Here is a 23,866-nt window from a genome sequence, read left to right on the forward strand (position 1 = left end):
CTCTCTGGTTTTGTCTTATCTCCTTTTTCCTTCCCTTCCCCAATAATCCTCTGCCTTGTTTTTCAAGTTCCTCATATCAGTGAGATCATATGATAATTGTCTTTCTCTTATTGACTTATTTTGCTTAGCATAATACCCTCTAGTTCAATCCACGTCATTGCAAATGGCAAGATTTCATTTTGATGGCTGCATAATATTCCTGTGTGTGTGTGTGTGTGTGTGTGTGTGTGTGCGTACAACATCTTCTTTAACCATTCATCTGTTGATGGACACCAGGCTCTTTCCATAGTTTAGCTATTGTGGATCTATTGAGATTATCATGTGAATTTTTTTCTTAATTTTGTTAATATGGTATGTCACATTGACTGATTTGTTAATATTGAACCATTCTTGCATCCCTGGAACAAATTGCAAATCCTGCTTGATTTACTTATTGCTTTAATGTATTGATGAATTTGGTTTGCTAGTATTATATTGAGGATTTTTGTATCTAAGTTCTCCAGGAATATTGGCCTGTAATTTTCTTTTCTTGTGGCATCCTTGTCTGGTTCTGGTATTAAGATAATAATGACCTCATAAAATGAATTTGGAAGAGTTCCCTCCTCCTCTAGTCTTTGGAAGAGTTTGAGAAGAATTGATATTAATCTTTCTTTGAATGATTGGTGAAATTCACCAGTGAAGCTATCTGGTCCTGGCCTTTTGTTTGTTGGGAGATTTGTGATTATTGATTTAATCTTACTAGTAATCAGTTTGTTTAGAGTTTGTATTTCATCATGACTTTGTCTTGATATGCTATATATGCCTAGGAATTTATCCATTTCATCTAGGTTGTCTACCTTGTTGGCATATAATCATTCATAGTACTCTCATGATCTTTTGTATACTGTGGTATCAGTTGTCATGTCTCTTCTTTCCTTTCTGATTTCATTTGAATCCTTTTTCTTTTATTCTTGGTGAGTCTACCTAAAAGGTTGTCAATTTTATTTATCTTTTCAAAGAACCAGCTTCTTTCCTGTCTATTTACTTCTGCTCTAATCTTTGTTATTTTCTTTTTGCTACTTATTTGGACTTTATTCTTTTTTTAGTTCCTTGAGGTGTAAAGTTAGGTTGTTTATTTGAGACTTTTCTTGTTTCTTGAGATAGGCACTTATTGCTGTGAACATCCTTAGAACTGTTTTTGTTGCATTCCATAAATTTTGTTACATTACATTTCCATTTTTGTTTGTCTAAAGTATTACTTGATTTTTCTTATTTCTTTCCACAGAGGTTTTTGGTAGATGCTGTTTAATCTTCCAGTTTTCTTTATATAATTAATTTGTAGTGTCATGCCATTGTGGTCAGAAAAGATGCTTGATATGATTTCATTCCTCTTAAATTTATTGAGACACATTTTACAGCCTAACATATGATCTATCTTAGAAAATGTTTCATGTCCTTTCACTTGAGAAGAATGTATATTCTGTTGCTTTGGGATGGAATGTTCTATAAATATCTGTTAAGTCCATCTGGTGCAATGTGTTATTTAAGGCCAAGTTTCCTTATTGATTTTCTGTCTGAATTGATGTAAGTGGGGTAGTAAAGTTCCCTACTCTTATTGTATTGCTATTTCTCTCTTTAAGTATGTTAATATTTGCCTTATATATTTAGGTGCTCCTATGTTGGGTGCATAAATATTTATTACTATTTGTTGGATTGACCCCTTTATCATTATGTAATGCTCTTATTGGTCTCTTATTACAGTCTTTATTTTAAAGCCCGTTTTGTCTGTTATAAGTATAGCTCTTTCAACCTTGTTTTGTTTTCCATTTGCATGGAACACCTTTCCATCTATTCACTTTCAGTCTACATACACTAACATCTAGAACAACCCTCATGGACAGCATATAGTTGATGATTTTTTGTTTGTTTTTTGTTTTTATCTGCTCAGTCACTCTTTGTCTTCTGATTGGAGAATTTATTTCATTTACATTTAAAGTAATTATTGATAGTTATGTGCTTATTGCCATTTTGTTTTGTTTTTCGGTTGTCATTCACTTTTTACTTCAATTTGTATACTACTAATTCTTAGCTCAATCTCACAAGAGAAAATTCTACTGGCAATTTCAAACCATATTTTCATTCATTACTCTTATTCATATTAACTGCTATTTTTAATTTAATGATTGATCTTATAGTGCCCTATTACATTAGACAGAGATTTCAGTTATTATAACCAATTGTGAACTATGCTTAGACTTACAGCACTATTGTTCATTACTTAATTTCTAAAACTAACTTTACAGTTAGGTCCCTATTTGTGTATGAGGACTAAAGATAGCATTTCTGAAGTAAAATAAACACATATTATCTGAATTTCTGCCTGAAAAAAATGATTAAAAATATGAATCAATAAAATAAAGGAAATGGGGGTTAGTGGTTTGAGTTCAGGTTACAGAGTCATACTCCCTGAGTTTGATGTTCTTTCTCTTATAAGTTGAGATGTTCTTTTTCTTGCTACTTTTATGATTTTTTTATTACTATGTTTTGCAAATTTAATTACAACATGTCTCGGTTTTGGCCTGCTCTTGTTGATTTTGAGGGGAGTTCTCTGTATCACCTGGATCTGGACATCTGTTTTCCTTCCCCAATTTAGTTTTCTGCTATTGTTCCTTGAAATAAATTTTCTGCCCCATATTCTCTCTCTTCTTCTGGGACCCCTATAACATGAATGTTACTAAGTTTCAAAGGGTCACTGAGTTCCCTAAATCTCTTCTTCAGCTGCAAATTCTTCTTTGTCTTTTGTTCAGCTTTATTATTTTCCATATTTTGTCATTAATGCATTCTTCACCTCTGATTCTTTTTTAACTTTTTCATCTCTGTCATGGAGTCTCACTGATGTCTTCTATTCTTTTCACGAGCCCAGTGAGTATTGTTGCTTTAAATTCTCCCTCATGGTCTCATTTTCAGAAATGTTACTTATATCTGTTTCACAGATCTCTGGCCATGGCCTTATCTTGTTCTTTCAAATGGTATAAATTCTGTTTTGGTATTTTGTCTAAGTCTCTGCCTTCTTCTCTGTGTTACAAAAGCCAGTTATGTCACCTGCTCCTGAAAGTAATGGCCTTCTAAAGAAGAGGTCATGTCGTGTCCAGGGCCTGGCACTTCAGGGGTTGTCTCCCGTGTGTCCTCTGCCGTTGTGTTTTGGTTGCTCTATTCTTCAGGTCAGTCATTCCGTTCCTTTCTTCTATTTCTCTCTTGTGATTTGATGACTTTCCTTAGTGTTATAATTCAAATATTTATATGGTAGATAAAACCACTTCTTTAGGCTTGAAAGAGGGATCTGGCATAAGAGATGAATCTTGTCATTCAACCCTGCTCCAGATCCTGGTTGATTCTCAAACCTTTGTGCTTATCCAAGCATCCTATTTTATATTTAATAGCTCCCAGTATTTGAGGATGCCATGACCTGTCAGTGTTCCAAAGGGGAATATCTCAGTACTTAGGTTCAGGTTACCCAGAAGCAAGACCCTCAGCCATCAGCTTTTAAAAGTATGCAAATATATATAGTCTGTGGGATCACAAGCATAAATCTCCTGGCCCCCAGAACAAGGCAATCTGGAGGCATCCCTTGGGGATCAGTTGCAAAAGTCAAGGCTCCAGACAAGTATATATACTCTTTTATGGGAGATACCAGTGAGCTAAAGCAAGATAGAGGGAGAACACCAAGATGGTGTCCACAACCTATATTCCTTAAGAGCAGCTCCAAAGACCAATAGGTATGTGCCAAACCCGAAGCCTCCCCCTTAGCTCTGAAGCTCTAAGACAAGCAAAGATGCCTTCTTCACAGAAATACTGGAGGCTGTGCCTCAGTCCACTAATTGCACAGTGTCCTGGGGGTGGTAGCCTGTCAAGAATTATCTCTCCAATTGCTGTAGTCCCGAGGAATACAGGAACACAAGCTTCCCTGGTTACCAGAGCGAAGTAATCAAGGAACATCCCTTTGGTGGCAGCCACAAAAACTGGAGAACCAGGCATGAAACCCAAGGCACCAGACACATGTAAACCTCCTCTGCAGGAGACACTGGAACTCTGCAGTGCAGCAGGAGATAATTCACAGAAATAGCGCCCACCCTCTGAGGTCTCTAGAAAGGATTACAGTCAGCCCAGTTTTATTAGAGGCCTGCCCCTCAGGCTACAGTCATGATGATTAGCTAATAGGCCTTCTCAGAAACACTGAACTCCTGGGTCTTTGCCTCTTGCTGTGCCCCTGAAGTTTTAACTCTCTAAGAACTCTTTGTTGATTATAGTCCTGTGGGACCCATGAGCATAAGTCCCACTGGCCACCATAGCCAGGTGATATAGAGGTGTCCCCTTGGCAGGCAGCAGCCGCAAAAATCAGAACACCAAACATGTACAAAAGCTTCCTTCCAAGACCTACTGGTACTTTGGAGCACAGCAGAAGGAGAACTTGAAGATCATGCCTATCTTTCCCAGAGAGTATTCCAGCAAGCTCCTAGATGTGTGTTAAATTTGATGCCTGCCCCTCAGGGCAATGTTTTAATATAAACCGATGAACCTCCTTCACTTTAAGTCTGGTCCTGATTGGCTGCCTCTGAGCTGGGCCCTGGGATAAATTCCAGTTTGCAAATTCTTTAGGAGTGGCTACTCAGATTGCTAGTCTTGTGGGTTTTTGAGATAAGATCTTCATTTGTTTTCCAAGTTAGATGTTTGAGGGCTTGTCTCTCAAGTGCATGTCTTAAAAGTTGAGAGGCCCAGTATGGGGTTTGAACCCTTTGCTCCTAAGGGAGTCACTCTGGGTTTTGAGGTCTCCCAAAGTTGTGTGTTGGTTGCCATGCCAGGGGTCTAGTTTATGGCATGTTTGTGTCCCAGCCTCTCCTACCCACTTTGATGTGGTTTCTTCTTGTTTGCCTGATGTGTAGTCATCACTCAGCCAGCTTTTAGGGGTTTTTGAGGTAATTATTTCATATGTAGCTATAGACTCATATGTCCCTGAGAAAGGGTGAGTTTAGAATCTTTTTGTGTTGCTGTCTTGAACCTGAGCCTCATGGTATTGATTCCCAACCTCCATACCTGTGGATGTGACCTTATTTGGAAACAGGTCTTTGGAAATGATCAAATTAAGACAGTATCATTAGGGTGAGCCCTAATCCAGTATGGCTGGTGTCCTTCTGAAAAGGGAAAATTTGGCACAGAGAGTCATGTGTAGAGGGAAGATGATGTGAAGGCTTGGGTGAATACCATCTATAAGGCAAGGAGTATCTGAAGCTACCAAAAGCTAGTAAAGAGGCATGGAGAAGACTCCTCATAGCATTCAGAAGGAACCAACTCTGATGACATCTTAAGTTCAATTTCCAGCCTCCAAAACTTTGAGAGAATATAGTCTGTCATTTAAACTACCCAGTTTGTGATACTTTTTTTATGGCATCCTTGGGAAATTAATACAGTATTCAATATGGTGTCAGTCATTTTCCTAAAGTAGCAAAAGATGTTATTTCAGGGGCAGGGGGGAAGAATAAAACAATGGTGGAGTGGTATAACTTGACATGTAAAGAATGTAGTGTTCCTTAATTTTAAACTCTGGTATATAAAAAACAATTATGGTGCGTCATGATCAATTGTATACCATCTGAAATAATACAAGGATATTTTTTAAAACTCCTTAATATCTTATATAAACTATCATTTCCTACAGTTTGAGCATTTTACCTTATTCTATATTCCATTATAAATATGACTTCATCTGGTGAGTATTTTTTCCTTTGACATTTGAAGCGAAACTTACTAAAAGAATATTCAGTTCTCAAAAAAAAAAAAAGGTTAAGATACAATAATATCATCAGAGGTTTTAATATCATCAAAGATGCCACACCAAAATTAATAGAAATTTCTTGGTAATTTCTTATTTGTCAGGGAATAATATTTGCCAGTTTATTAGAAAAACAACCTTAATAACTAAAAGAAATGCAAAGGATATATCAGTTGTTTAGTGTGGTGTTTTATTTTCTCTTTCATTTTATTAAAAATTAATAGAGATGTAAGCGCTGTTGAGAGGATTTAAAACCCATCAAATATACAAAATCTCAACTGAGGCGGCCTCTGGAGAAGGGTACGGATGATGTGGAATGACAGGCAGACGAATTTTGCATCATACACCCTTTCGCACTGTTAGGATCATCTACCTTGTGTGGTTTTTTTTCAGTTGGGGAGGGTAGATAATTTTTAAATTTTCATTGAATGAAAAAAATACTGAAAAGGACAAAAGGTTTTTGCTTGAAGTCTTTTTCCAGGTTATCCCTGTTGTTTCATTTGGAGGCAAGCTATTGTATGCAAATGAGGTAACACTGAAGAGAGTAACTTGGGTGGGGAATAGAAGGGCAGAATTGTTCTCTGGTGATTACTTTTTTCTAAGCATTTATGATTCCTAAACATTGATGTCAAAGAAGACATGCAATAAAGGTGGCACTAATGGTCAGGAGAGCTTTCTATGGAATAACAAGTGGATATGTATTTCATAAATTGTAAATAGTCATCAGTTGTTTAAAACTGGGCTGAGAACTTATGTTGTTCAATTCCTGAAGATGAATGAATTTTAGAGTTATATTGGATCTTAGAAGTCATCTAGTCCAGACCATAACTTACTAGATGAAGAAGCTGGATAGAATAATTAAATAAATTTGCTGTGGCCAACTAGTTTCTTAATAGCAGGTGCTAGATTTCAATCCAGAGTTCCATATCTTTGTTGGTTCCCCTTATAACCTCTATGTCATACTCAATACAAATACCTATAAAGCTACCATTGCAGTGCATGGTTCTTCCAACTGATTTAACAGCAACATCTAGACACACTTAGACTAAATAGAATGTATCTACAGTGTACATATTGGCAGTAACAGGTAGAAAGGTATATTATGTATGAAGTCCTTTTTCTCATGCATGAGGTAGGTTATATTACCCCCATTTCTGATTGTAGAAACTAGGATTCTGAGAGGTTAAAAGACAACTAAAGCATCTCAGGGCCAAGACGGGAGCCTCTATCTTTGGATTTTAGGTTCATTGTTCTTCCTACTATCCTATACTATCTCCCTGTACAAAGGCTTGCTTGGCAGAGACCTCATGAAATTAACCTTCTGGATTTATTTTTTTCTTGATTTATTAAAATTACAATAAGAAAAGACTTCTGAAATGAAATTGTCCCTGACAGAATTACAGATAAAAAAATTATATCTGCCATACGTCAGCTTGTCCAACCATTTACCTTCATGGTCCTTTTCCCAGGCTTACCTTGCCCAGGATTCTCATTTGTTCAGTGAGAGTTCTATTCCAGCAGTGGGGACTGGTAACATGACCCCCTCATGACTTAATCTCCACTATCATTTTAGCCTATCCAGATTATACACAGAAAGGATGATTCTCTAAAAATCTAAATTCAGGTAGGCTAATACTGTAGAGAGGCCTTCAAATATGGAAAGCAAAATGGGAGAGAAAACAATCAGTGAACTGACAGAACAGGCAAGTTTGGGTGGCTTTGCAATAGGGTTTTTAGTCATGGGCTGAAATCCATGTGTGAGTTGGGCTTTTCAGTAATTGTGGGGGCAGGAAGGGCTCGTGGGTAGCTCACTTGGTTAAGCATCCAACTCTTGATCTCAGCTCAGGTATTGATATCAGTGTTGTGAGTTCCAGCCCCACATTGGGCTCCATGCTGGGCATGAAGCCTACTTTAAAAAATAATAATAATATAGTAATAATAATAATTGAGGGTGGGATAACCTAGAATGGGGAAAACTAGAACAAGGGGAATATTTAAAAGGCATTACAACTCTTAAGGAGTGGGGGTTGTTCTGTTGGCTGAATAGATGAAAAGGATTTCCAGATACTACAGCAGGAGACACAGCATCAATATTCAAATATAGAGCAGCAATTTGGAAAAAGGAGAGAAAAAAATGACTTTGTATGCAGTATATATAATAGAATTAGTAGCTATATTATACATAAAATAGATATCAATTTGAAAAAGAAAAGTATTAAGTGTAATATACAGGAAAAGGGATATAAACAGATAATTTACCAAACAAGAAATGTGATATATAATGAATATATAGCAAAATACCCAGCTTCTCTAAAAACCAATTTGAATAATTGTGAAATACCATTTAACACTTCCTAAAATACAAAAAAAAAAAAGTCATGATTTTTTAAAGGAATACTTATGTATATTGCTAGTGATAAGGTAAATCATTTAAATGGTCCTGGAAAATAATATGGCAAATGCATAGCAACTATGAAATTTTCCATACCTTTTTATCTATTAATGACACTTCTAGAAGTTAAAAAAAAAATTTTTAAAGGGTGCCTGGGTCACTTAGTCATTAAGCTTCTGCCTTCAGCTCAGGTCATGATCCCAGGGTCCTGGGATGGAGTCCCTGCTCAGCAGGGAGTCTGCTTCTCCCTCTCCCTCTGCCCCTCTGCTTATGCTTTCTCTCTTTCTCTCTCACTCACTCTTTCTTTCTCAAATAAATAATCTTAATATAAATAAATACATAAATAAAAATTTAAAGATAGAAAAATACATGAAAGTGTTCATTGAAATATCATTTGAAATGGAAAATTAATCTAAATATATGAGCACTAGGCAGGTGATTAAAGTGTACATCCATTCCCCCCTTGAAAAAATGTTATGTAGGCTTTTAAAATGCTATTATGAAAATATGTAATATGGAGACTATGGTTGTAATAAAATAATTTAGATAAGTAGAAAAATTTCTTTCATCTCCTTATCACTGGTCAAAATCATACATGAGTATAAAAAAGGAGAAGAATTAAAGTTGACCAAAATAAAACATTTTTATTGATTGATGCTATTATTATTCATAAACTTTCAGATTTTTCATCGTAATGTTTTATTTACACTAATATTTTTGCCCTTAAAATAAGTAAAACATATATTGCATTACATTGCATTGTATCTTTCGCTGAATATCACCTTTGTTTTTTAATTACATTTTCAACATTCTTTTGGCCAGTGTTAGCAGCCACTGAGTATCTCAGTTTGCCTGGGGACTAAGGGAGTTCCCTGGACTTGAGACTTTCACGGCTTGAGCTGTAAAATCCCAGACAGACCTGAATGAATTGGTCACCCTAGATAATAGTGAACATCAAAATTTTCTTTTGTTTTTCTAGACCTAGCATTTTATTCGTGGGCTAAGCAACAGTTGAGATTATAATGTCTTTGTTATTTGCTATTAATAGATTTTAACCGGCATAATATGGTTATCTTGGATTTTAAACGACTTGTATTTTCTGTTTAAATTACTATCATATTTGAAAATTTGTAATGACAACACCTCTATTGCATACAGAATACCATAAGAGAAAACAGCATTAGAAGCGACAAAGGGCATCTCATTCAATGTTTATCTTTGAAAATAGATTCACCGGTGGCACTGTGGATGTTTTGAAGGGGGAAAAAGAAAAAGAAAAAGAAAAACAACTCCGGCAAAATTTCCCAGTGGCTGCTACTGATTTACAGCTCAAGTTCTGTCTTGGTTCTCCCACGGGGATCTTTAAGACTTAGTACCCTTCTCCCTCTACTCACACCTTTGGTACAACTTCACAAGTTCACTGGGTCACTGGGGCATTTTTTCCTCTTAATAGTTAAAAAGTAAATCCTATTTGTTTGTTTCCCTCTTCTTTTAAACTGCTTTTATATTTGTATATTAAATGTCCCTTGGGAGAAAACTTTTCCAAAAAGAGCCTTTGGAAGAGCAACACATCATTCTATTCAGGTTTCCTAGTACCAGTATGAAGTAAAGCCAATCCAAGGAGTGTGTAAGTATGAACACTGATTACTCCAACACCTCGCTCCCCACTGCAGGTCTGTCGACACCGTTTTCCATTAATCTCTGTGTGGTTGCAATCTCTTACTACTTCTACCCCTGCATTTTTGGAGTTTATTCCAAGAATGGATTTTAAAAATGGGCACTATGATAAATTTTCAAAGGTGCATCTGACTTGATCTGTATTAGAAACTGAGTCACTTTATATTTGAGTAAAAACTAATTTAATAATTAAAGTGGTTATTTTTTCAGAAGTTAAGTGAATTAGCATTGCTATTTCTATATAAATTAATTGTCACTTTTCAGGGCATGTCAGTTTATTCTCCATCTACTATGTGTACATGTTCATAAGACCTTATAGTATTTAATGAAGAGATCCTTTTTAAGTATTGATAGCCACAAGAAAATTATACCATGTTTGATCTGTGTTAAAGAATCAAAGTCCAAGATCTTTGAATGGAACTTAGAATAAAAATGTAATTAGGTTACATCCCTGAAGTCTGATATATCTTTAAACAAGACTGCAAATGAAACTTTATTAGAGCTTCAAATGAATTATTTCATTGCCTTTTTTTTAAATTCATTTTCTTCCCCTTCTCTTTCATGTCTGTGTTACTGACATTGCTGCTGTATTTTACCTATCTTTTTCAGGGTGTTTTAATTATTTACTGCTTAACGAGTAGCACAGAGAGGAAGCCTCATTGAGAGGTGCTCTGCAGCTGCAGCGGGGTTTTCTTTTTCAAAGCTTTGCAAGGAGGTCTCGTACAGCTGCACCAAGCCGACAGGTCTTTGCCACACTGAATAAACTGTTCTGGAGGCAGTGTTTCCTCTGAGTGGCTGAGACGAGGCACTGCCCTAGAAACATGGCTTCAGAGCTACCACTGACCAAGGGTGAAACAGGTGCTGGATGAAAGTTGGATGTGAGCGGTTGCACTCGCGCCTTAAGTGGCTCTTCATACTGAAGAAGTGACACTGTTCCCTTTAGTTTTTAGTTTTAAAGCATTCCGTGTAGCAGGCTCAGTCATGTTCCCTCCAAATGGTAAATCTAAAAAAACCAAAAAAATAAAATAAAATAACCCAAAAAGAGAAAAGGGCATGAGAAGTTTCTGAATGCCTAGGAAGCACCAGGCACCCTGCACGGTGCCTCAGCTGTTTTAATGCCCTTTGCAGCCACACCCCGAGGCTGGCATTGTTACTCTTGGTTTAGAGCACTTAGAGAAATGGTGTGGGTGGTCCCGTTATGTCATGGTGTTCAGGTTCAAACCTTATTCTCTGCCTTTAAGGTCAAACGTTGGACACAGTTTCTAAAAAGGGGTCACTTGAGAGAGTGAGGTCACTTGAGTGGGCCTTGCGCAGGCATTAACTCTGCCACCTACTTGGTGTGGGCAGAGGAAGAGGACCATTGAGGCTCATTTTCCTCATCTCTAGAATGTAGATACTAATAGACATATATGTAGCAGCTACTGTCGTGCGAGGCTCACAGTGAGCGCTCAGCTGACATTGTTTTTCTCCCTCCATGCTCACCTGAATAGGTTATTTTCAGTTTGTTAGGTTTTTGTAATACCCCAAAGAGCACATGCTTATTGTCGATCAAAACAACGACGTATTGAGGAGACGTTAATATTCCCCGCACTCACCTCCATCCTCTGTAAGTTAATCAGTAGTGATACTTTGGTATATATACTTCCATACTTTTCTCTTTGCCCATATCAACTATACACACAATCAGAATGTGGTTTAAAATGATGAACAATATATAATTCAAGTAAGAATTACATTATTGATTAAGTCCAATGCAATATCATTCATTAGTTGATCTGATGTCAATACTGACGTTATTGCTTCTCAGACTTTTATACTTGTCAACACTTTTTACTTAGTATTTTAAGATGAGGTGGCAACGATTAAGGTAAAACAATTTATTATATGAGGGAAATAGTAAACTTTGTACACTCTACAATGGCTAGCATTTAGTCCTATTGTTTTACATTATACAAGTGCTTTCCATTTTTAAAAATTATTTAAGGAATTTTGACACACACATTTAAAAACAAAGTTGCCTAATGCATAATCCTTAGAAATTGCAAAGCTTCGATAGAAACCAACTATCTGAGGTTTATTATAGCAAAAGGCAGTCAAGCTTGTATACCATTTCCATCATAGACCACAGTTCACCTATCTAAAATTTAAAAAAACAATAATTAATATCAATCCCTTCAGAATATTTTAGAAGTGCAAGCAAATCTTCTGGGTTTTAAAAATTAACTTACTAGTGGGGTGCTTGGATGACTTAGTCGGAGTTAAGTGTCCAACCTGTGATTTTGGCTCAGGTCTTGATCTCAGAGTCCTGAGATCGAGTCCTGCATTGAGCACAGTGTCGGGTTTTGTACCAAGCATGGAGCCTGCTTAAGATTCTCTCTCTCCTCCTCCCTGTGTCCCAACTTTCTCTCCCTCTCCCACACTAAAAAAAAAAAAAAAAAAAAAGGAACAAAAAACAAAAAGCAAAAAAAAAAACCACATTAATTCATTAGTATTGTCAACATCATTGATAGACCCTTGGTAAGTTTCTCCTGAACCTGTCTTCCTGGGATCCTCTTCATTGCCTGGTTTAGTGACTCATATTTTTTAATGGAGGCATTGTAGCATTCCTGCAATGTCCATCGGAAATCTTTGTTTAAAATGATAAAGAAATGATTCCATTTTTAGAAATAGCATCTTAAGTTTCTTCTAAGTATCCCAAAGTAGTTACTCAAAAGTTATGGGCACATTTTCCTCCTGGTTTATTAAGGATGCTGTTGAGTTACAGAACAAAATCTTTGTTTTCTAGCATTCCATTTTGCAGTGGTGTGCATTGGGTTATAGTCAGAACAAATCTCCTCTGACAAGAGATAAACCCTTGCAAATGATAGTTTCCATTGGAAAGTGTGACAAGCCCTTAACTATTTCAGCATGTATAGCCATTATAATTATCATAATTGAATGTAAAAACCTAAAGGTAATATAAATTGTTCATGCAGTTAAACTAAAATGGAAAGCAATGTCTTTTATTTTTACAAAAGAGTGATAACATTTTTCTCTTTTTGTTGCTGTACAATATTGCTCCTAGCAGATTTTATGTCTACATTGTATGGAATAGTAACTTAATGCCAAAGATGTCCAGTAGCTCCAGATTAAAATGTAATATAACATACATAAAGCTTTATTGTTCCTTTAGGTTGTTGTTTTAAGCTAAAGTGGAATATTTCCCTAAATTCCTCAACAAATGTGCACAATTTACCACTAAATATGCTTAAGACTTATACCAGTGCTTCTGAAGAAATAGGCCTTATGGACCTGTCAAATTATTTTCATGCAATTGTTTCTGGAGCATTATTTTTACTGGCAAATGTACAAGTTGATAGAAAAGGAAATAATTAGCTACTTTCAGAATTGCTGATGCATGGAACTAAAAGAAGCCAGTCTGTGCATCTTAGAGATTGTGACATTTTAAATTACCTGAATAATACTGGGAGCCATCTTTGGACATAATTAACACCTTGCCTAATTACTGTCAGGTCTAGACAGAGTCACACTTTATTTATGAAATATTATTTTATTCACACTTGCTTTCACCCTTATTATATTGCAAAGTTTAGATTTGTGTGCTGTTTTCTTAAGTGGAGCAACTTCTTTTTTTTTTTTTTTCTTTTTTCTTTTCCCTCCCCCTTCAAGTAATCAATGCACTGCTGAATGAGTTCATTTTAATGCACTCAATCATGCCTCTAATGTTCGTAGCTTACGGGCGCAAGCATCAGTAATGCAGGAATGTTATATGGCTTTAGTTTGGGCCATTTCATAAAATATTCATGGAATCAAAAATGTGCATCAAAATAGCGGCTGGGAGAATTACATTTATGTTCCTGCTTTTATGGCAGCTTCACATTTAAACCCATTTGTGTTAATATCTAGTCAATCTTCCTACTTTAAAAAAAAACTAAAATGGGAGAGATCATATACATTCTCTTTTGCTTAATATTTGTTCTAGACATCTGCTGTGATACAACAAATATCTATAAACTTTCAGAGATGTTGTGCAGGGAAGAGGGGTAAGCAACAATTTGGATAATACCCAAATATATAAAATCTTATTTTCTCTACATAGCGTTTGTCTTAACATCCTACCAAGCATTTTGCAGTTTACCACATTGTTTGGGTTTTGTTTGTATTTTTTGAATAAATGGATGGATTTCTTGGATGTGTGGGCTTTAGGTAAAGTGAATCTACTTTGTAAGAGTTTTCTTTTAAGAGTGCACTTTCCTTCAGGTGAAAAGCTGTAAGTGCATACCAACCTCACTATTGTTTATGTAGATGTCCTGTAATTATTTCTAAGACAAACAAACAAACAAAAACCCCAGAACCAAGGCTTAGTATATTTCCATCCATACCAGGAGACTTGTTTTATACACTTGTAGGTGTATCTCCTAAGTGCTTTCTGGTAGCACCTTGTATTATTGAGTGAAATGATTTCTGATGGTCTTGGTCGAGGACTTGACTCCCTCCCACAAAACATTTTGGCTCCATTTTCTTCCCCGAAATATTCACTTCACTTGAAATATTAGTGATGTCTCTGGATTTTTGCTTCGCATAGAACCATACATTCCAGGCACTTAGTTGAGCCCTAGTTGTCTTTACCGAGGTTCTTCCCGAGACCTTTGTTTATTAGAGGGATGATGAAGATTTGCTTGTAATTCCTCCTGCCACTTGAGAAAGCTCACATGCCCCCAGAGACCTTTCCTATGGACGAATATTCCTGAAAGCTTCTCTTTTCTCTCTCATTTTCAGTTAACTTTTATTTTTGGGGTACCTTGTTGTAATCCTCTCTGCCCTCTTCTTCAATGGAAAACAATGTTACCACGTGACAATTCCAGAGAAGGACAGTTGTCTAGACACTTGTCCTTCCACAAAATTCATTGTAGGATCTGGAAATCTCACCTGTTTCTGATATTTTTTTTTTTAAAGATTTTATTTATTTATTTGACAGAGAGAAATCACAAGTAGGCAGAGAGAGAGGGAAGCAGGCTCCCTGCTGAGCAGAGAGCCCGATGTGGGACTCGATCCCAGGACCCCGAGATCATGACCTGAGCCGAAGGCAGCGGCTTAACCCACTGTGTTTCTGATATTTTAAAGTTTCTTTGGTAACAAAGAGTAGACTATATATGAACACTTTAAAGAAGTTACAACAGGATGCTGTAAGCCAAAATACTGGTTCATGATTTTCATTTATTTTTACATTTAGCTTTGTCAAAATGACCATTATAATGATGGCCTTTTGTAATATTTCTCTCAAGTACATTAAATTTGATTTTTTTCAGATAAAACAGGATACATTATGTCTTAATAAATATTTAGTCTTAATACTAATATCAGTCTTTACCCAGAAAGTAAGAAAATCTTTGAACTCCTACTCATAGTTGAAAATATAAATTAAATGGAAATCATTCCATTGTTAATCATGCTTAAAGGGAAATACTTGCATATTTAAATTACTATGCTCCCTTCATAGTATAGACTATATTTTAATATTTTAAAATCAAATATACCATATTATAATATGTGCTTTCAATTCTGACCAGCCTTCAGAAAGTGTAGCCAAGTCATTTGTGTGCTTATGATTATTTGGATCAAAACCTTGTTGGCTCCTGTACTCGTCTGTTTGCCACCAAATAAGTTTAGAAATACATTTTTCACATCTGAGAAAGACTGGAAACACTACTGTCTCTGTTTAGGCACCTCGGTTTAAAATAGAATCCCCAGTGGCCTCATCTGTGGCAATGTGGTTAAGGAAGGGAAAGTGAATCCTAGATGTGGCCACAGCTGACTAAGTCTGGGGCACCCTAGGAATTCCAGGAGCCCCATGGGTGTCACCACATGCTTTATGGGAAAGTAGGGAATTTAGATGCAGGATGCATTGCTGGTTATCCATCAGGCTCCTTCAGAAAGACCAATCAGAAGCACATTAGGGGCTAATATCTGTGCTTTTATGTTAGAAATTACCTGCAATTGCCTGAATAGAGTCAAAGAGTTATAGAACTGGAAAAGACTAGAAATCATACAGCTCTAACATTGTTTTTAACTTGAGAGATTTATGTCCGGAGAATGGAACTTACTTCACCCTTATTCCTGAGGCTTGGTTTCTTGACCAGCACCTGGGGTGGTGGAACCAAGAGGCATGGGATTTTTATGATCCTGGATTTAAATCCTAAACATCCCTTTTTAGCTATTTAAGTCATTTAACCTTTGTGAGCCTCAATTTTCTCTTTAACGTAAAAGTTATGATAATATATACTTCAGTTTGGGGAAGGTTAAGTAAGATAATGTATGGGGGAAAAACTTTTCATCTTCATGAGCATCCAGTAGGCCTTCGGGAAAGAGTAATACCTTGTTCTCTTTCTCCCCAGCATCTTGGACCAGGCTCCTTTCTCATGAGAAACCTTAATTTTACTCTTCTGAGAGCTGAACCTTGGCCAATAATCATGAGCTAAGTAAGACACCGATATGAGCCCTCAAATCTTTAGTAAAAAATCAAACTTAACCTTATTCCAAGGTTGCTGGCCATAGTAACCAACTGAAACCAATGTCCCTGAAACCCCCTGTATTTCATTTCTGCTTAGACAGCCTGTCCAGGATGCTGAATAGCACCTGTAACACGAAGAGGAGTCTAGCTGTTAGGGAATACAAACCCCACTTTTTCTCCACTCTTCTCACCTTCATTCCTTTCTCCATTCTCTCTACCTCTCCTTTCCCTACTTTCTACCCTTCCCTTCCTCTCCCTGCCTCTTCTTTCTGCTCCCAGGTAGACCAGATCTTGGACATGGCCATCCGTTCTCATAATACTATATACATCTTTCTGCCTCATTTGCATCTCATTGTAATTAGTGGGTTATCCAAAGCTTCACCTCCTGGCTCTCCTCCTGGAAGTGTGAGTGAATCTTTTATTTTATAGCACACCTTTGGACCCTCTTTCTAACTGGCTGTTGTGTGTAACCACAGATGCCATTAGGTCCTTCCTAGTCTCCTTACAATCCCAATTTTTTTTTTTCTTTTTGGAGCTAACTGGTTTACTTACAGTTCCCTGTATCTATCTTTCCCTATTCACATGACCAAAGAGAAATATGTGCCTGTACTTTATGAGTAGATGGATGCTGGATGGGAAAGAAAAAAAAAAAGAACTCTGGTATACATTTTTCTAGGAATACAGAGCTATACTTTACAGGCAGAAATATAGTTAACAGAGGAAACATAACACACATATATGTCAGTGCTCCATTTGAGTTTTTAAAAAAACGAGGGTCATGGGTATTTGAGGAAAGGTGTTTCTGGTGAAAGGTGCTACAGGAAAGAGATGAGAAAGTATGCCTGCTATTGTGGGAAGTAAGAGAAAAATTGTGAGTTAAATGTGAAGATAGATTAGAACAGTGAACTTCAACCTTAAGTATTTGCATCAAAATGAAAAAGGATTGGGCATCATTTTAAAATAGCTTCTATCCTATATTTTTATTACAAAATAAACATATTTTGATGATAGAAACATTAGAAAATGCCAATAATCAGAAAGGAAATTGAAACCATCAGTCAACCAAGTAACGCTGATCATGCTTTGTAAATGTTTTCTGTTTTCCAATATTTTCACTTACCACAAACACCTGTCCATGTAATAAAATATTCTTGTATAGTATCATATTTATGGCTCTGTAGTCTTGTATCATGTGAAAATTTCATAAGATAAGTTTCTAAATGTCTCTGCTGTACACATTCCCCTCTCTGTGTGTATCCCAGCATCTATGCCCTCCTGCATGGTGCAACAGGGGCTCAGACTGGCCATGTCTCTACTCAGTGTTTTTAGACGTTATTTGCTGATTATCTACTTCTGTTTATTGTATTTCTCTGTGAATGCTGTTCTTACTTATGTGTATATACTTTACTACTTCAATACTAATTCTGACATCAAATTCAGGGCAAAAATAGGGGGAAATTATTTGGAAGAGTCATGGCAGCGGCTGCCATACTCTAGATTATCTAACCTGTGATACCTAATGAAACCTATTGAGAAAATATGTTGAGCCTGATAAGACTTGCATAGGTTAATTTAATCAGCCGTGGTAATAGTGTCATAAAGACTCAACTACATTTTTTGCAGGAAGAATAAGTTATGCTTAGAGAATACAGTGTTCGGGTATTAAACATATATTGATCCATTTCTCACAATAACACCTTGAATAGTGTACACTACCATTCTATTTTGTAAAAGAATTAAACTCATGCACAGAAAGGGTAGGAATTAGCCTGAGACTGAACAGCGGAGAGGGTGAAGCTGGGATAAGCACCCAAGCTGCGTGCTTGGAGCCCGCACCAGTCTTAACCACTACTATTGGAATGCCCACATATAAGTGCCTTTCCAGTTGATTTCAGTGTAGGTAACTCCCAGTACTGTGAAAGCGTATTTACATTGCAGAGTATTGTGAGGATTTTCACAAGGCAGTTCACACATAGAATACAGTCCATAGCGTGGAACTGCACACTACTCTTCCAGAAACAGCCTTGCTCGTAGTTCAAGGAGTGAAATGACTGAAAGCTAATTTGGAGTTCTGGCTTTGAGACGATATATTTTGAATTGTATTATAAAATATAATCCCGAAAAGCAGTTAAGTTGTATTTTAATTACTAAAGATGAAACGGAATATACAAATGCCTGCATAATAATTGAATTTAAAATTTGGAACAGACGCCTCCTTTCTTAAGGTAACTGAATCTTCTTGGGAATGAAAGAGGTGCTGTCTGTTGAAAAGCAGCGTAGGAAGGTAGTGGAGAGCATGGGTTCTGAACTGGATGTACAAAGCCACTAGCCGTGCTATCATGGGCAAAAATCCTAACCTCACTTTCTCATCTGTAAAAATGGGGTCATAGCAATACCTGTTTCACATGATTGTTTTGAAGATTCAATGAGAAATTCATACAAAGCATGTAGCACCTGACCTTACGTACATAATGTCAAATAAAGATCAGCTAACAGCACTGCTATTAGTAATTATTACTGGGTTTTCACCCCGTTTCTAAACATGCGTAATCCTCTACTTGCCAAGACACATCCAGCAGGTGTTCATCCGAAATCATCGCTGAATCTGAGGTCCAGATTGAGATCGCTCCTTTCCCAGCTTATGTCTTCTTCATCCTTAGAAATGCTTGACTGTATTCCATGGTCTCCACCCCCCTTTAATAGTAAAACACAAGATGTATACAAAATTTTTGAAAATGTGCTCTGGCCTGTGGTTTATATTTATGAATGGCTTTTATTCTTCAGGTCAGCTTTTGGAAGCTGCTGAGCATTATGAAGCATTCCATCAGTTGACGCAAGGGCGGATATGGAAGGACGAGACAGGCCGCTTTCTCAACTTGTTGGCCTGTGAGAGTCTCCTGAGGACATACAGATTACTCTCAGACAAAATGCTGGAAAATAAAGAATACAAACAGGCCATCAGAATTCTAATAAAAGCTTCTGAAATAGCCAAAGAAGGTGGGTGGAAAAGAACACTCTCGCATCGCTTCCTTTAATGGGCAGACACTGCTTCTCCCAAGAGTGAAGTAAACCTCGTCAAGTGTTTGGGTGATTATTTCCTATGAAATGCAAAGACAAATGCCATCAATATACTTTCAGACTTCACTGTAAAACAGAGGTGCCTTAGTGCTGACAACAAGAAACCCATTAATTTCCTGAAAGCTTTATCTCCAAAATTATAAGCCTCTGGGAGTAGCATTATAAAACAATGAACCTATAATGACAAGGTAAGGTCATTTGCAAAAGTTAAGGGTGTGTGTCTGTGTGTGTGATTGAGGGTGTATATTTCTCTCAATCTGAGAGACCTCTCAATGTTTGTAAGTCCTTATGGTCAGGTAAGGGAAGATAATGATAAATATTTAGTTAGGAGTAACAGAAAAATAGAACTCTGGTATATTTTGGACCCTTGCCTGTCAAAGTGTGGCCTTTGCACTGGTAGCATTAGCGTCACTAGAAGCTTATAAGAAAAGCAGCATCTCAGGCTCCACCCCAGACCTCCCACCTCAGAATCTGCAGGTTAGGAAGCTCCCCTGGTGATTCATATGCACATTTACAGCAGTAAAAATGCTTTCATGAGAGCTGATCATATCCTCAATATTCTATATCATGTGTATATGTGTAAAATATAAAGAAAAAATTTGGAGCATATACTCTTAAGCTTTTACTTTGTAAAATGTAAAGGTATTTTATTACCATTATTTATCAAAAGAGTTGACTTTTTATGAAGGAGAAAAAGAAACTATGCTCCTTAAAGTGTATTAGTTCAGGATATATTTAATTGATTGGTTTATTAGGTAACATACGGTTTATTTGGAATAAGCGAGACTGAATTTCTGGCTGTGATTTTAATTTTCTAAAGAGTTAAAGTAAACATCTTAGCTTATTCTCTCCGTTACTTCTTTTTAATGATATTATAATACTTATAGGAAATCACCCTCATTGAAAGATGTATCCCACTGAATGAACTGCTTTCGAATGACTGGTGATCTAATACCTTCCCCAAAGGGGTAAACAGTCACATGAATAGTTAGCCCTTAGATCAATTTAAGCAGCTAACTTTAGTCAGATGGAAGGTTATGTGGATTTTCCATAGAAAGTAATGTATTAATTAGGAAAAAGGTATTTTGCTTTAGGTTCACATTTGCTAAATTGTAAGGTAGTTTACAAAGAAAAAAGGCTCCGAGGATGTCTTCACACAGTCAGAGCCTGCCAGACAGTCTCCTTTTAAAAACGTCTTTTACTTTTCAAAGGACAGATAAGGAGAACCAGAGAAATCTTATGCTAGGATAATTTTTTAAATATCTTTTAAAGGTGATAAATATTTGCCCTGCGTTTCCTGTATAATAAAGTAGATAGGTTAAGGGATCACACAGTATCTTACAAGAGCTCTGACAACAGCTGAATGCCCTGGGACAAAGTATTTCTTGCTAGTATGTCTTACTTTAGTTAAGAAGCCTGAAGCAGCAAACTGATGATTGCCTGCCTTATGAAGCATGCCTCCCACCCTGGTTTGCATAACATTTAAGGAGTCCTGACATACACTGTGGCCCAACTCTTTTACTAGGGCACTTGGTTTAATGCACAAGGATAACACTGGCCATGCAGTGGTCTCATCTTTTGATTATTCTATTTATTTTCATTTTTCAGTCATTCATTGGTCTTTAGTATAGTCTCAAAGTTGTGCAACCAAAACACTAATGCCAAACTCAGTAGAAGTCACTCTCCATATTCGACTTTCCCTCTCCCCTAATAGCTATTATGTTACCTTCTGTCTCTTTGGATTTAACTATTCTGGAAAGTTTATATAAACGGAATCACATAATGTATGTCCTTTGTGTCCAGCTGCTTTCACTTAGCATAATGTTTTCAAGGTTCATCCATCTTATAGTATGTATTACTACTATATTACTTTTTTATGGCTGAATAATATTCCATTGTATGGTTATGTCATATTTATCCATTCATCAGTTGATGAATATTTATGTTTCTCCCACCTTTTGTCAATTATGAATAATTCTACTATGAACATTTGTGTACAAGTTTTAAGTCTTTTGTCTCCAGACCTAGAAGTAGAATTGCTGGGTCATAGGGTAACTCTATGTTTAACTTAAGGAAGAAACGACATAAAGTTTTCTAAAGTAGCTGTCCCATTTTACGTTCTTCCCAGCAATGTGTAAGGGTTTCAGTTCTTCCATAAGCTTTCTCACCAGCACTTGTTGCTTTCCTTCTTTTTGTTTATAGCCATCTTATTAAGTATAAAATGGCACTACACTGTGGATTTAATTTGTATTGCCCTGTTAGCTAATGATGTTGAACATCTTTTTATGGGCTTATAGCTCAATTGCATAGCTTCTCTGTAGAAATGTCTATTCAGATTCTTTGCCCATTTTCAAGTGGGTTGTCAATTTATTATTGAATTGTTTTAAGTATTGATGTATTCTAGGTACAAGTTCTTCATCCGAGATAGGACTTGAAAATAATTGGTTTTCTTTTTACTTTCCTTTGAAGCACAAGTTTTTGATTTTGATGAAGTCCAAAATAATTTATTTTTTTTGTTTTGCTGTTTGTGTTTTTGGTATTATAACTAAGAAGGCTTCTACAAATCCAAGGTCTTGAAGATTTACTCCTACATTTTATTCTATTTTGTACAATTTTAACTCCTATATTTAATTAAGTCTATAGTCTGTTTTTTAAAGATTTTATTTATTTATTTGACAGAGGCGCCCCTATAGTCTATTTTTAAGAGTGTGTGAAGGGGAATATGATAAAGGTCCAACTTTATGTTTTCCATGTGGATATCCAGCTTTCCCAGTACTATTTGTTATACACACTATTCTTTTCCAATAATCTGTCTTAGGACCCTCATCAATAATTAATTGCCCATAAATGTGAGGGTTGTTTTCTGGACTGTCAAGTCTATTGTAGTGATCTCTGTATCTGTCCTTATTCCACTACCACATATTCTGGATTATTGTAGTTGTGTAGTAAGTTTTGAAATTAAGAAATGTGAGTCCTCTACTATCCTTTTTCAAGATTGTTTTGGCTATTCTGCATCACTTGCATTTCCACATGAATTTTAGGATTACCTTGTACATTTCTGCAGAAGGGACAGCTGGAATTTTCATAAGGATTGAATTGAAACTGTCAAGAAATTGGGAGAATACTGCTATCTTAACACTAAGTTTTCTAATCCATGAATATTGGTTATCTGTCCATTTATTGGACAGAAAAGGGGAGATTTCAGTTTTCATTTCTTTCAATGATGTTTTATAATTTTTAGTATATACAGCTTGCCCTTTTGTTAAATTTATTTCTAACAGTTTTTTTCTGATGCTATTAGAAATGAATTTTTTTCTTTCATTTTCAGATTTTTCACTACTTGAAGGTAGAAATAAAATTAATTTTTGTATGTTGATCTTGTATCCCCTGAATGTGTTTATTTGCCTTAACGGTTTTTTGTGGATTCTTTAGGATTTTTCCATGTATAATATTGCGTTATCTGCAAATATAACTTAACTTCTTCCTTCCTGATCTCGGTGCCGAGTGGTGACAGAATATACAACCCACAAAACCACTTTGGCATTAAGAGAATTTGAGTTAAAATCACTTGAAAAACAACAGAGATATAAGAAGGATATGTAATCTCCCCTTTTCCTCCTGAAAACAGGAGATTAAAAACTGCCCTCCCTGTGCCACAAGAAAAGAAACATTCTTCTATGAAAAGTCAGAGCCAAGAGAATTCTGTACAGACTTTAGTAAAATCATCTTTATTTTCCTTTAGCCTCCCTGCATTGCTTAGTTACTTTCCCACAATCGCCTCCCTTTGTTCCATCCAATATTGAAGCATGTAGATTTTACAGTTTCTTTGGCTCTTCATTCCTTATGAACGTTCCCATGTCACCTAATACGTAAATTGGTGTGTTTTTTTCTTCTATTAATCTGTCTTAAGTCAATTTAATTCTCGGGCCCAGCCAAAAAGCCCTTAGAAGTTCAAGTCTGCCTCCTTTGCAATGTCTTTACAATGCCATTGTTTTTCTGGACTAACTGCACTAGCTAGAACTTCCAGCACAGCGTTAAATAGAATTGATTCCTGTATACATCTTTGTCTTCTTCCTGATCTTAGGGTGAAAGCTCTCAGTCTTTTGCCAATCAAGAATAATGTCAGCTGTGGGATTTTTGTAGATATTCCTTAATGTTATTAAGTTCTCTTCTAAGTTTGTTGAAGATTTTTATCATGCAAAAGATTAGATTTTGTCAAATACTTTTTCTCCATCTATTAAGATGGTCATTTGGTTTTTAGCCTTCCTATTCATATGGCATATTACTTTGACTGATTTGCATATGTTGAATCAATCTTGCATTCCTGGGATAAATCCCATTTGATCGTGGTACATAATCCTTTTTATATGTTGCTGGATTCACTTTGCTAATTATTTTGTTG

General features: G+C 36.3%; 1 protein-coding gene across 5 annotated transcripts in view; it reads left to right on the plus strand.

The window, feature by feature from the left end:
* The window catches only part of TTC29 (tetratricopeptide repeat domain 29), a 235,842-nt gene that overhangs the window by 68,089 nt on the left and 143,887 nt on the right, over positions 1-23,866 (plus strand). For all 5 annotated transcript variants that reach the window (XM_082727578.1, XM_082727579.1, XM_082727581.1 and 2 more), the window contains one exon: positions 19,171-19,383. In XM_082727578.1, the coding sequence (XP_082583704.1) occupies positions 19,171-19,383 (213 nt within the window). The remainder of the gene's footprint in view (positions 1-19,170; positions 19,384-23,866) is intronic.

The sequence above is a fragment of the Mustela nivalis genome (genome assembly GCF_964662115.1).
Source record: "Mustela nivalis genome assembly, chromosome: 4".
Classification (NCBI taxonomy): domain Eukaryota; kingdom Metazoa; phylum Chordata; class Mammalia; order Carnivora; family Mustelidae; genus Mustela; species Mustela nivalis.